Genomic DNA, 13,971 nt, shown 5'->3' with positions numbered 1-13,971 from the left:
CCAAATGGCAGGCTTATTTTTATACTCATCGAGAGGTTGGTGCGCTAACCCCTCGATGGGGGACTCCCTGCGGTAGCAATTTTTTCTGCGGTCATGTCACCGTTTCTGTTGTACCCCTGTGTCAGGAAAGTTTTCTGACAAGGATGAACCGGATATCAAACTCGCGACACCTCTCAACACTTTAGGCGAGTACCTTATCAACATGGGCTACTGCGCCCTACATTGCAAGAAAGAAGCACTTTAATTACAGATATCCAGCATAAAGAAGCCTATTCAATTATTATCATAACTGCAGATGCCAAATAAATGAACTATGCTCTGTATAGAGCAGTTATATGGTGTTTATATATTATTGTCTGAGTTCTATAACTTTTGAATGAAAAAAGTGAAAAAAAAATTACAGAATTGTAAAGCAAAACTAGCATTACTGTAGTTATGGTGGCATATACAGTGTTACTAGGCAAGGCGCAGATACAAGTTTGGAGCCGAAAAATTTATTTCCGAATTCAAGTGAACCAGATAGTGGTCCAGAAAGTGACCCTAAATAGTGATGAGGTGATATATATCTAAATAGTGATATAGGCCTTGATACCTAAGATCTTATGGAGAGGGATTCCCCCCTTCCAAACAATAATATATGGAAAAAAAAGTCGCTCTTCCCCCCCCCCCCTCCTCTTGATGTCTTTCATATGCCTAGAAGAGCCACATGAAAGGTATAAATATGTAAATTCTATGTTAAATGTTCATTTATTCTTTACATTAGTCTTTTATATTCATTTTATATAAATTTTTTACCGCTTTTAATATACTACATTTATTCTTTATAAAATGTGTTTTTTGGTATTATTTTGAAGAGTCTAGAACAAATTAATTGGGCATTATTTACATTGATTCATATGGAAATAATTGTCACGGTTTTGGATTTCACCCATTGATTTTGGAAAGATTCCAGATGAAAACAGAGGTATCACTGCACCTCTGTGTAGTGTAATGAGAGTCAGGGTTGGGTTTTTGACGTCAAAAACTGGTTTAAACTGTCAAAAACCTAAATGAATGCTTTTGGATAATAATTTTAAAACAATAGGCATATAACATAATGGGAAACTTTTTTTTGTATATTTTATTTTATTTTTAAACATTAATTTATAACAATAATTAAAACAAAATATTAATTATAATTCGAATTTTAAATTTTTCGACAAATGAAGAGTCTAGAATGGATAATATATAATTTTATGGTTCACTTTATCTAAACTGCCGATTACTTGTGTTGGATTGATACTCAAAGCATTGTTTTGCATGTTTAGTATACCATAGAGCTTCTATTGAAAAACCATTGCATTACAAATGCTAGTAAATATACCATATCATAGTCACACTTAGCTATTCTTACTTTTGCACTAAAAATAAGTTATAGGAGTTTCGTAAGCATCATATGCACGCCAGCACTGCCAAATTAAAGGACATTTCAGTCCTACAATCTAGTATTTTGATTGCTAAATATATTATAATGTTATACACAATACAGGTTTGGTTTTAAGTATCAGTGATTATCTAGATAATTCAATAATAGCAGAAATAAACATTACATATATGGTGTAAAATATTTTTAAACACCCATCTGTTATGAAAAGTGTACAGCAGATGCTTCTTATATCTATACACATATAGTATAAGCAGTTAAAGAAATTTTGGAAGGTCAAGAATCATCTTGAATTGAAGAACAACTCATTTCATAGTTTTTCCTTCAGCTTTTGTACTATGCTTTATTCAAATTGTATATTTTATAAGGAAAAAAAATATTTTGTCCAAATTAATTTTGTAAAAAATAGAAAATTATTTTACAATCATATTAAGTATTTATTCTTTGTATAGCATAGTCACTCTTAACATCAGATGCAATTAATGTGTGCATTTCCAATGGGAACTTTTATATGGAAAATCAATATTTGAAGTGACAGTTTAAACCGTCAAAAACTGTCATGCATCAAAAACCTGCCAACCCTGACGAGAGTATAGCAAATTGATAGCATTATTTCAAAAATGGATGTAATGTCTTTTACTTTAGGCAAACAAATATGATTGCTGAAATTTTTTGAGTTGTACTTTAGTGGTCTTGAATTTTCTCTTTTCTAAATTTGTCTTCTCATCAGTCAGCTGTTGAAAACCTTCATGTGGACAGTGAAAAGTGATATCATCCTTGGTTGTACTTTATGATTCTGTAATTATTTATTATTTTTCGGTCATGTCACTTATTCAAAAGTTATAGGACAATGAAACCCAGACAATAATTCACAAACACCCAGTATTTCACTGCAGATCTAAATTTTATTATGTTGGTATTTGTAATAACAATAATGATGATGACCTAAATGATAATTATACCTCATGCAGTTTTCATTTTGGTTGTCTTTAAGAGAGGATGGAACACATATTCGTTTGGTGTACATCACCTCCTTCCCTCTAACTGTTGAGATGATACAGAAGAAATAAATACTTTAAAAATATTGTTTAAATGGAAATGAATGAATAGCTATAAAGAATTTTTTGACATAAAGAAAAATAAATAAGCTACTTTGGAAAAATAGACATTTCCTCATAATCCAACTTAGTACAAGATAATGTTATGTGATAAAAATATGCCTCATAACATAACCCTTAGTAACTTTTAAACCCCCTCAGTGGTGAGTTTTGTTGAACACTATGAGAAAATATAGGAAGACTATAGAAACACTATAGGAAGTATATTTCTGGGCATACCACTGAAAGGGTTAAACAGATAATGATTAAAAATTTAAAACATATCACAAGAACTGAAACCTATTTCAAAATATTAAAAAAAAGCCAAAGTATGAAGGCCAATCATGGCAAACACTATGATGGAACATCTGTTCTTTTAATATTAATATTCGCATAAAGAAAATTGTCCATTTCAACATGTTTTGTGATCGTATTAGTTGAATATCTCTATAGTGGCTAGGTAGAACTTTGTTTTACCACTCAACTAAGAAACCTAGAACATTTATATTTTAGGAATTCAAAAGCCTTAAGAAGATGAGAAAATCATGAAATTTCTAGAACCTAGTTTTTGCGTTTGGATGTAATTGCATGTCAAAGTAGCTTTGCGGTCAGAAGGACTGCTTTTGTTGTTTTAGTGTTGGAAATTGTTTTTGATGCCAAGTGTCATTATCAGTAGAAAAATTGTCAGTCTCTCGATGCTATTTTTTTAAATATGAGGGCATCAAAACAAAAACAAATAAACGAGTACTGCAGTAAAAAACGAGCACGGTGTTATAAATTTTTATATAACAGATACTTACTCTTAGCTATGACTTCAAACAAGCTCTTTAAAAGTTTTTCTCCAAACTGGTCACAGAAACAGCATTGACCTATTGTCAAATACAATGAGTTAATATTGTTACGTGAATAACATGCCTTTAGCACAAAAAAAAATTACATTACATAAGCAGGGAGTGTGTTAGATTCCAAGCACAAGGCAGCTGCAATGGTGAAAAAAATTGGTAATGGCACCTAAATGTTTCTATGTGTGGTTATTAAATTAGAGTCTGAGGATAACACAATTTTTTTAAAATTTATATCAATTCTCCTACCAACATGGAAGAGGGTCGCTATGTCAAAAAAACTCAAAAGGGAGATAATTTTCGACAAATTTTTCTTGAAAAAGGAATTGATGCCTAGATTTTTCAGCACAAATATGCAAAATTAGATAAACTATGATAAATAATAATCATGCTTCATCGATTAATACTATACGCAGTACATCAAGTGATTTCGCTTTAGTAAACATGCATGCATTAAAGGGAAAATACCAACAAAATGTGATTATAATACTCTTGAAATGTGTATCAAACATTTAGATTTCTTTAAAATAACTATGGGAATTTCATGTATCTAGTACTTATATGTCCAAAAAAAAAAAATTATTCCAAATAATGAACTCAAAAATAATGGACATTAAACTGAAATATAAAATTACCAATATGTTTTGTGGTACATCTTCATTGAGATATTTTACCTCACATCAGAAATCAATTCAAGACAAAGTCTATTATTAGAAGGCATAAGGAATGAATTTTATTTCAAATGATAGCTGATAGCAGTTACTGTATTCTTTTCGTTCCAAAGGTATGTGGACCCTCGAGTTTAATGGTTTTGAATGGTTTCAAATAATTTTTCTTTCAAGACCTGAGATACGTGTATGTGTACCTAACTTTGATGGTCCTAGTAAAAATATCAACCCAAATTAATTAACTAATTTTAAAAAATTAAATTTTCTTTTTAAGGAGAATTTTCACATACAATAAACACAAACCAATCAAAATTTTTTTGTTGATAGCGAGTTTTGGTACAGGGGTGAAGAGGACATGTTTGAAACTTGTGTTTTTCTAATCAATCAATAAATCTTGATCTTTTTACCACAAGATTAAATATACTTTACACCAATGTAAAAAAATTAGAGAAATTGAGCCTTTTTGTACATAATATAACACATATCTATATATATAAAATTGATTTTTTTGTCTGTCTGTCCATGCGTGTTCTCTATACAAAAATCTACTATTTTAGATCTATCATCACCAAACTTTGCATATATACCAAATGGGACCAGACTTGAATGATAGGCTACGTTAAAAGTTCGTCAGAGCAGGGCAAATGCCCAAAATGATATTGTATAGTATAGTTCATGCCTTTGTAATAGTGTGTCACTTTTTCAATCCTCTCAGTAATTGAAGAAAACCCGGGCAGCGCCAGGTAATAGAGCCGGTCTGGCTCTGTCGGGTAATAGAGCTAGTACAATATATTTAAGGTACATAGGTAACAGCATGCACAGCATTTTACTGGCGAACTGTTGATCCTAAAGGCAGACTTCCAATTAGAAACTGCATCCAACTAACATGTAGAACTCAGATACATCATTCATGTTGCTAAGAGTTGTATAGTTGATTTAAATATAAAAATTAACTTTTTATACAAGCATCCTGTCCTCACAAACCCAATTAGAAAGTTGTTGCCTTGTCTCTTCTGAGGCTAACAAAGAATGTTGTTTCTAAGTGCAATACTTGCTGAGATATTTGAATTCAATAACATAAGAAAAGTTGGAAAATAATAGCATAAACGAGGGAAAGAAACATTGTCTGTTAGCTTAAGCCATTCTTTTCCAACTTTTCTCCAGTTTTTGAGCTCAAATATATGAATATTTAACTTAGAAACATTCTTTGTTGGCCTCAGGAGAGAGAGGGCAGAAACTTTCTAACTGGGTTTCTGAGGACAAGATGTGTGAATAAAAATTTCATTTTTATATTTTAATCACCTATACAACCCTTTGCAACATGAATGAAGTATCTGAGTTCTACACGTTATTTGGAAATTTTTCTAATTAGAAGTATGTCTCTTGCATCAACAGTTCGCCAGTAAAATGCTGTGTGTGCTGTTACCTATGCACCCTGTATATGTTATACTATATAATAATATAACGCATATAATCATTGATAATTTTTGTCTCACCACTGGTCATTTTCCACACTTGAGGGCTAATTATAGAGTTAGGGCTATGAGATATAGTTTTCTGCTGATTGCGAAAGGCAACGTGTCAGAGATTATCAGGGGGACTAGCTGAACTTTTTTGTATAGGGTCCTGTCTTTATGAAAATGATAATTTTATTTGAAAAAAAGTAATTTTGTTGGAAGTGAAACCACTCTAGTTAATTTTGAAAAAAAGAAAAGAAATTCAAATTTACGGTTTTGCCAATTTGTATTTTGTAAAAGAATCATTTCTCAGATTCAGAATTTTGTGAAAAGCCTGGAAAACAGATCTAAATCTAGAAGCTAGACTAGACAGAATCCTGATTCTTGTTATATATATATATATATATATATATACACACACACACACACACACACATATATATATATCAACCGATGAGGGGTTGCAGCCTTCAAATGGAATGAATTCTAACAGAAATTGTAACATTGAACGACCCTTACTTTGCTTGTTTTGCTGTGATAACATCGTAAGCACTGCCAAACAGTATGAAACATGGAGTTCGGGTGAAGCTGACAAGAAAAAACATATTACGAAAAAAAAATTAACTACCTAAACATACTTTTTCCTATATCAAGTGCTACTTTAAACTTTTTTAATCAATCATTAGTATTACGATGATAAACCAATAATTCAAAATTTCAATTCCTAAAATCCTGAGGTTGCACAAGATACCTATGATAAAAAAGATATTGCAATTATTAATATTAACTTTTTCATGAGAGAACCATATTATTACATTATTGCTTTACATGTGTTATTTTCAGTTTTAATTTTCTAAATGACAAAATTCAGAATAAAGTGTTTATTTAGCTGTCTAAAACATGGGAGGTTAAAACAATAAAAGACATTATTCCCATTCTTTTAATATCTTGGAACAGATTTTGCATTAATGATAATCGTAAAATCATTGCAAAATAAATTTTTAATCACAGCGATGAACATTTTTCTAAAAGAACTGATAGAAAGATGGCTAAATCCTCCAAATGTTGTTTTTCCCAAGCAATTGTAATACAGTATTATCTAAACTGGGGGTGCTTATCCTTTTTTTTAGCCATGACCTAAAATTAACATAGTTTAGTTCAAAAGGGAAAAAAGCTAGTATGACATATTGTGCAATATATTTTATGCCAAATAATTTTGTGCGCAAGAAAAATAAAGTACACTTTATTTTGACAATGAAAAACTTTTGACTTATATGACTTATTTAAAGTGTCTAAGATTTGAGTGTTTGCAAGCAAATGAGTTTTTTTCTCATTTGCTTGTAGGGCAAGTTAGAGTGTTTTCATAAAATATTTTTAGCTCTCGTATTTGTTGCAAGTGGATAGAACTTATAGAATTGAGGTGCAACTGTAATTTAGCAAAAAGACACAAGATATACACAAATTAGTAAAAAAATAAAATTAAAAAATGTCAAATGTCAGACATATCAGTTTAGTGCTGGTAAATCACCTAATAGAAAGACTTTTAAACACAGAAATATGTATATAAAAAAGAATGGATCATTGATTACCATACACAGAGTTATTATCCATGACTAACTGATGAATAAGGTCCCCTCGTATACTGCTTAGAAGTGGAATAATGAAAACTGCCAAGTGCTCACATAATGTCTCCAGCAATTCGACTGTAGGTATTTCTTTTGAGAAGTCAATAATTATAAGTCTGAAAAGAAATATATATTTGTGCAACATTCTTTACATGAAAAAACATAGTAATAAATTGTAAAAAACTAACAGTATATCGAAACCCCTCTTTAGCAGACAATGAAGGGACAAAGAAAAAATTCAACCCTTAAAATAAGGTTGTTATTGAATCCTTTAAAGTACAGTCGCCCCCCCCCCCCCCATATTCACAGTTTCCATATTCGCGGTTTTTTTTTTTCCGTTATTGAATTTTTTTTTTTGACAACACTCAGCAATTGTTATTCACGTGTCTGTTTACAAAATTTGAGTTGTGCTTGTTTAGGATGGCTCGTTCTAGTGCTACTGATAATGCTTTGAAAAAGTAAATAAAAGTGAAAACTTGACAAGAAAAATTGGATATAGTATTGACTATACTTGATGAAAGTAAATCAATAACTGCTGTGGTCCGCTATTACGGAATCAATGAATCTAGGTGAGATATATCAAGGAAAAGGAATCTGAAATTCGTTCAGCTGTAGCTGCACCCATGTCAGTCAAAACTATGCAGCGCCTACAGGATCTATGTGTTTCTCATACAGAAAATGCTGTTTGTTGTTGGTACAATACTGCTACAAAAAGGTATTCCAATTGATTGTAATATTATAACAGAAAAAGCAAAAAATTTAAAAAGTCTATTTCATCAGAATTTTATGCAAGTTAAGGTTGGTTTCATAGGTTTAAGAAACGATTCAGATCACGCAATGTAAAAGTCACTGGAGACCAAGTCTCTGCTGACCAGGAGGCAGCTAGAAAATTTCCAGACTTGTAGAAAAGTATTGAAGAGAAGGGTTATGTGCACCTCAGCAGGTTTTTAATGCTGACGAAACTACACTATTTTGGAAGAAAATGCAGTAAAGAAGTTAAGCAAGAGAAAAAAAGCGAGCTCATGGTTTTAAGGCAAGTAGAGATAGACTTACTATGTTGTAGTTTTACGCAAATGTGTATGGGTACATGATAAAGCCTACCGTCATTTTCAAATCTGCAAATCCGTGAGCATTGAAGGGAAAGGGTAAATCAAAACTCCCAGTATTTTGGACGAACAATGAAAAGACTTAGACTACGAAAACACTTTTCCTGGATTGGTTTAAACAGTGTTTCGTTCCGGAAGTTAGGTGGTACCTTGGGAGTGAATACGTGCCATTCAAAGTTCTTTTCATACTGGATTGACCGAGGACGAATTAATGCAGCTGACTGGTTTCGAAACTGAAGCAATACCAGATGAAAGAAAGACGAAGAAGATCAAGATAGAGATGTCAAAGACAAGTTCACCACAAGTAAGATAGCGGAAGGGCTTCAGCTCAAATAAGCAATAGATTATTTTCATAACATAGATCCCTATATTTTACGTTCTTCACATGTAGAAAAATTAGTAGAGAAAGCCTTGTCAACATATTCCAACATACTTGATGATATGAAGAAGAAACGGCAAACAGAAAAATCACTATGCTCTTTCAAAGAACATCGCCAAGAATCACTGCACCCTCTTTTACATTCCCTTCTACCTCTGCATCACCCTGCTCTTTCTCGTGATATTTAGTAAACGAGATATACAAAGAGAAACCTATGGTTTCGGTTATTCACAGATTTCCGTACTCACGGTCATCCTCGGAACATAACCCCCGCGAATACAGGGGGCCGACTGTAATTCATTTTTTAATAAATAAAGTTTCAATTTTAAAAAAGTTAGAGATCATGTGTGAAGCTGGTATTGTCAGGGCTCCCACTCAAAAAATTAGATAAAGTAGGACGGATGTGTCCCCCCTTACAGGCAACGTACAATCATAGCAAAATAAAAAAAATTCCCTTAAAATTTTTTTTTTAGATTTAAAAATACAAATGTTTCTCATAGCACTATTTCAGTATCCTATAAGAGTGACTCTAGCCAAAGCAAAATGACAGAAATGACTTGGTTACAAAAACAATTTTGGCCAAAACAGTGTATACTAGCGACCACAGATTTTCTGTTTCTCCTCACAATATATTACATTCTTTTTTGGAGTCTTCCGAAATCAAGTCTGTCAACTCTCTTCATTGATGCACAGCAAATTATGAAGGCATGTTTGGAGGAGAAAGACATTTTTTTGTTATGAATCTTTTTTTTTTTAAGAATGCTGCTCCTTCGAGTCCACCTACAAAAGCATCGTGCAAAACACGTAAATTACAATTTAGAATGTAAATAAGTCAAGTTGAACTGGATGGGTTTTACTGCATTGTCCATTTTTTTTTTTTGAAAGGGATTTGTTTACATTTTACTGTTCAAAACAAGTATCATTGTTTTTGACAAATGAAGCACTTTCATTTCTAGCTCTTTGCAGAGCTTTGAAAACATTGTTTATGCCTCTGCATCAGGGTTTAAGCTGGATAAAAAATTCCTTTCGCAAAAAAGCGAAAATGGGGGGGGGGAAAGCTTTAGCAAAATGCTACAATGCTAATGTAATGATTGATGGTTGGATGTCTACTCGTTTCGTACCTCCTGTATGCATTTTTGCAAAAGTCGCTACTACTTCTTTCACATTCTATGATTTTCTTTCACATTTTGCAAAAAATGTGACCGTAGCTTAAACCCTGCTCTGCATGTTCTAAATACAAGGCTTTAGCAGGCAAAATGCCTAGCAAGGTGGCTGAAAAAAATGCCCATAAGAAATATGGGTGTCATATATTTCTAAAATACAGCAATCCAATTAAAAATACAACTATAAAAACTACATATGCATGATAAAATATTATGCAATTCCCATAGAAAAATATTTATTGGTTGTTTTATTCTAAGTATGGATAGCTTCTTGATTTACTACAACATGTTTATCATATTTCTTTTTAAACGTGTCATTTTTGTTAGGATATTTTCTCAGGGAACTCTGCTTATACACGAGTATATACAGTAGTTCAAAAGAGTGTATAAACAAGTCTCAAGAGTGAATGTACCTATGGGCTGTGAAAACAGTTTTTTGTGATTTCCTAACATTTTCACTTTTGTCACTTACAATGTTTACCACTTTTACCGTTCAATTTCATTAACAATGGAACATGAATATAAATTACCGTAGTTTTCTGTAAATAAGCTGAACCCAAAAAAATGGCCAGAGAAAAAAGTTCTCAAGAAAACCGTCAACGCTTTGTATAAGCAGCAGCATCAATTGAATGAAACATGATTGTATACTTTTAATTATCGTTTAAATTTTCCTTGAGGGTTTCATAATAATACTGATTAAACATTAGGCATTATCCTGGGGGGGAAAAATATTTTTTACCACAATGGAAATAACAAAATTTTTTTTATAAAATTTCATAAAAGTTCCTCAAAGTCAGAGCAAAAAAAGCTATTGAATAAGGCTGTGAATTTGAATGCAAGCCACAAGAGCTAAAAATTAACTTGAAGATATATAAGCTGTAGTTTTATTTCTGAATTCTTGAAAGGAATTGCGGGAGGAAGAATATTGAAATGATCGTGTCTGTTCAGGGATTCTAACCCAATGGAATGAATGATGAAAATAGCACCTGTGATCGTATTTCAAGGCGACCATTAAGGGAGGATAAAAATGCATTACTTAAATGAATTTTTTCTTTGGGAAAATCATTATTTGGCTATAAAAGAGGGGTGACCATTAAGGTAGGTTTTACTGTATTAGTAAAAGTGAGCTGTAGGATGCAACTTGAACTTCTATTTCTAGACAGTGATACTCTGACTAATGAAAAAAATTTAAAAGATCAGTTATTAATATTTCCAATATTGCTTTTATTGTTAATATATTTTATGCTTCAAAATCAACTTCATTGAAATATAATGTGCTATTCCAATCAAATGTTTGTTTTTTTAAGGGCCTGTAAAATTCAAGAAAAACAAAACGTCAAGATGTGTTCCTGTTAAATTAAAAAAAAAAACTATTGCACATAAGTTCATAATTTCAAATATTATCCTTTATTTAAAATGATGCATTTGACAAGACAACTCACTGGTACAGTTTCAAAGTTACCAAGAAAACTTGACTGCATTCATCAGTAATTTCATCATAATCATTCAAACTCCGTAACCTACACAAAGTCTTTGGAAATGCAGAAAACAGTTTGATGATTTCTACAAAATCCTGAAAAAAATAATATTTCTCGGATAATTGATCAAAGTTCACCTATATGACTTTATTTATATAAATTATGAGTAAAATTTTCCAATAAATCTTCAATTTAAATCTTATACAGTGAAAATCATACAGCCCACACCGCTTAATGTGATCACATCAGAATTCTGGGTTTCTGATGTCAATAACCAAACAATAACTATACCAGAAAAAATCCTGTTTTCAAGAACATCCTTATCCCATCTAGCTGAAAGGGAACATATGGTAAACAGGTAATTGGTAAAACTGGACAACTGTTTTTCTTTCCTCAGTAACTAATTGCAAAATGTTCAGTATCATTCCTTTTTTTTAATTCAGTTCTAAAACTAGACCTTTTTCTTTGAGCCAAAATCCTGCATTTTTGTTATTCAGCCATTGCAAAGCGTTTGAATGGAACTGTCTAAATATATTACAAATTACTATATTTTTAATGAACAATAAGTTTCATAGATCCTTCCTCTTCTTAGAAAAAGAAATTTAAATCTGGTCAACTGAGCAAAACTGATCAAGAACTGAAGGAAAGGTTTTTTTTAATCATAAATTTGCCTTCACTATAGGAAGGTCATTGCAAAAGCAGCTCCACACGTACATGGATCACTGCAAATACTACAGGCTGATTATGACCTTAAGTACAGAAATGTTTGTCAACAACGGAGGGGGAGAAAATGCCTTCTACATATAATCTTGCAGCCTGATAATGATAACTTACAGGAAAAGAAATAAGACTGATTAAACCTTAGCTTTAGGACGCGCAAAAAACTTTTGATGGAAAAAATTTTATAACATTATTTGAAGTCCTGATAACAATAAACAAATTTTTCCCCCATGTTATGATTTTTGTCCATTCCGTTCTTTGCAAAAATGATAACAATACCCAAATGACATTATCTGATTCTAATAAGAAAAGCAGCATTGGCTGCATAGCGATACCTTCTATGGTGATATATTACTCTCTGGTTCCAATGCACATTTCATAGCATTAATGTATATTATATCTATAATGATAACTCCTTTAAAACAATGTTTCTCCAGTCCTTTGAGTATATAGCCATTTCACTGAATTGATGTATTCAATGAAATAATTGATATATTCAATTATAGATGAAAAAAAAATTGCAATGATATTTTATGTGGGTACGTACGTGGAGAGGAATAACAGCATGACCATTTTGGCAATAGGCATCTTTCAGGTTCTGTATGAAATCTATATATTTGTAATTTATCCGACAAAACAAGAGAATCATTCCATTATAATCCACACTTTTCCCCATTTCCAAATGATGCAGAGCAAAAAAACTGTGAATAAAACAGTGACAAAAATGTCGGTCATATTGAAATTTCACACAAAAAAACTAGGAAATACTACAGGTACAAAGACACAAAATTAAGAATCTCCTGAGAGTATTTAGAGTTTTGTTTTCTATAATAATTTTACAAATTCTCAAGTTTGAATTTATGTCAGAACAAATAATGAATATCGCAAGAACCTAGAGAACCTAATTCTCGTGACTATTATTATAACAAATAACAGTTTGTTTATCAAGTACCACAGATTTGTGCTCCACCATTTAGGTGTACCTTGTGTTGAGTGTTCTAAGTTAGTTTCATTTTCTGAAGCTTATGGCATCGATTGAAGATGTGACAACACAGTGGTTGCCTTATAGATAATACATTCACAGCAAGATACAGTCAATGCTTGTTATAACAACCACACGTTATAGTGTCCATTCCATTACAACGACCCGTAGGAAAAGTCCCATATGTTTTCGCATAACGATTGTTATAATGTACGTTGACTGTATTCTCATTATATCATGCAATTATTATAATACTGTACAATCAATTGTAGTTTATTATAGAGTGAAACCTCGCTACAACAATACTTGATATGTTGATAAATTCCTTTATAATGGTACTTTCTCAAATATTGTTTGGCATTGCCTATTCTCTAAGTCTAAACTTCTCTCAGTATAAAAATGACCTTTATTACAATAAATCCTTCTATAAGAAAATTTTGAAAGAGATTTTGAAACCCCCTACAATAGCGCTTTATTAAATCTCACTCACAAAATTGTGTTAAATATATTTTCAAACTTGTCACCAGTTTTTGTTCTGCAAAGAGCCTCTGATAACAGCTGTATTTCGCACTACCTGCTTACTGAAAGTGTTGACGAATTTTCCAGTATTTGCTTTTTTCTTGTGTAGTACACAGAAATATATTGTAGTTAGCACCTTTATAGCAGCACGACGTCCAACCGAAGTTCATCAATCAACTGATAAAAAATAATTTTTTTATTATGGCAAATAAATAATTACAAGTGCATTTTCTGGTGCCATTAACAACACTGACTCAGAAGAGATGCCAATAACAGCATAAATTCAGTGGTTAATAATGATTATGCTGACAATACTTGAGAATACCTACAGAATACTGTTGCACTGAGAGACTATTTATATACAGTCAGTGTACTCACTGTATATAAATAATATAATCAATGCTCATAATAATAATGACTCCCACTGTTCTGTCAAAAAAACTGTTAAATCGGTTGGTCATTATATTGAAAGTGAATAAAAAATGATACACTATATGAAAACATTTAGGACT

The 13,971-nt window shown here is 31.7% G+C and overlaps 1 protein-coding gene across 1 annotated transcript in view; it reads right to left on the bottom strand.

Annotated features, from left to right (window-relative positions):
• LOC149088672 (uncharacterized) overlaps positions 1-13,971 on the bottom strand; it is a 42,675-nt gene that overhangs the window by 19,126 nt on the left and 9,578 nt on the right. The window contains exons 9-14 of the mRNA XM_089248798.1: positions 12,506-12,659; positions 11,203-11,333; positions 7,077-7,228; positions 6,007-6,075; positions 3,321-3,389; positions 2,386-2,467 (exon numbers count right to left, since the gene is read on the bottom strand). Of these exons, the coding sequence (XP_089104924.1) occupies positions 2,386-2,467; positions 3,321-3,389; positions 6,007-6,075; positions 7,077-7,228; positions 11,203-11,333; positions 12,506-12,659 (657 nt within the window). The remainder of the gene's footprint in view (positions 1-2,385; positions 2,468-3,320; positions 3,390-6,006; positions 6,076-7,076; positions 7,229-11,202; positions 11,334-12,505; positions 12,660-13,971) is intronic.

The sequence above is a fragment of the Pholcus phalangioides genome, unplaced genomic scaffold, assembly GCF_987345545.1.
Source record: "Pholcus phalangioides strain wild (caught in Gottingen) unplaced genomic scaffold, Ppha-v1.0 ptg000003l_1, whole genome shotgun sequence".
In the NCBI taxonomy this organism is placed as follows: Eukaryota; Metazoa; Arthropoda; class Arachnida; order Araneae; family Pholcidae; genus Pholcus; species Pholcus phalangioides.
The sequence above is the reverse complement of the archived record's forward strand: the minus strand, read 5'-3'. Positions and strand labels throughout refer to the sequence as shown.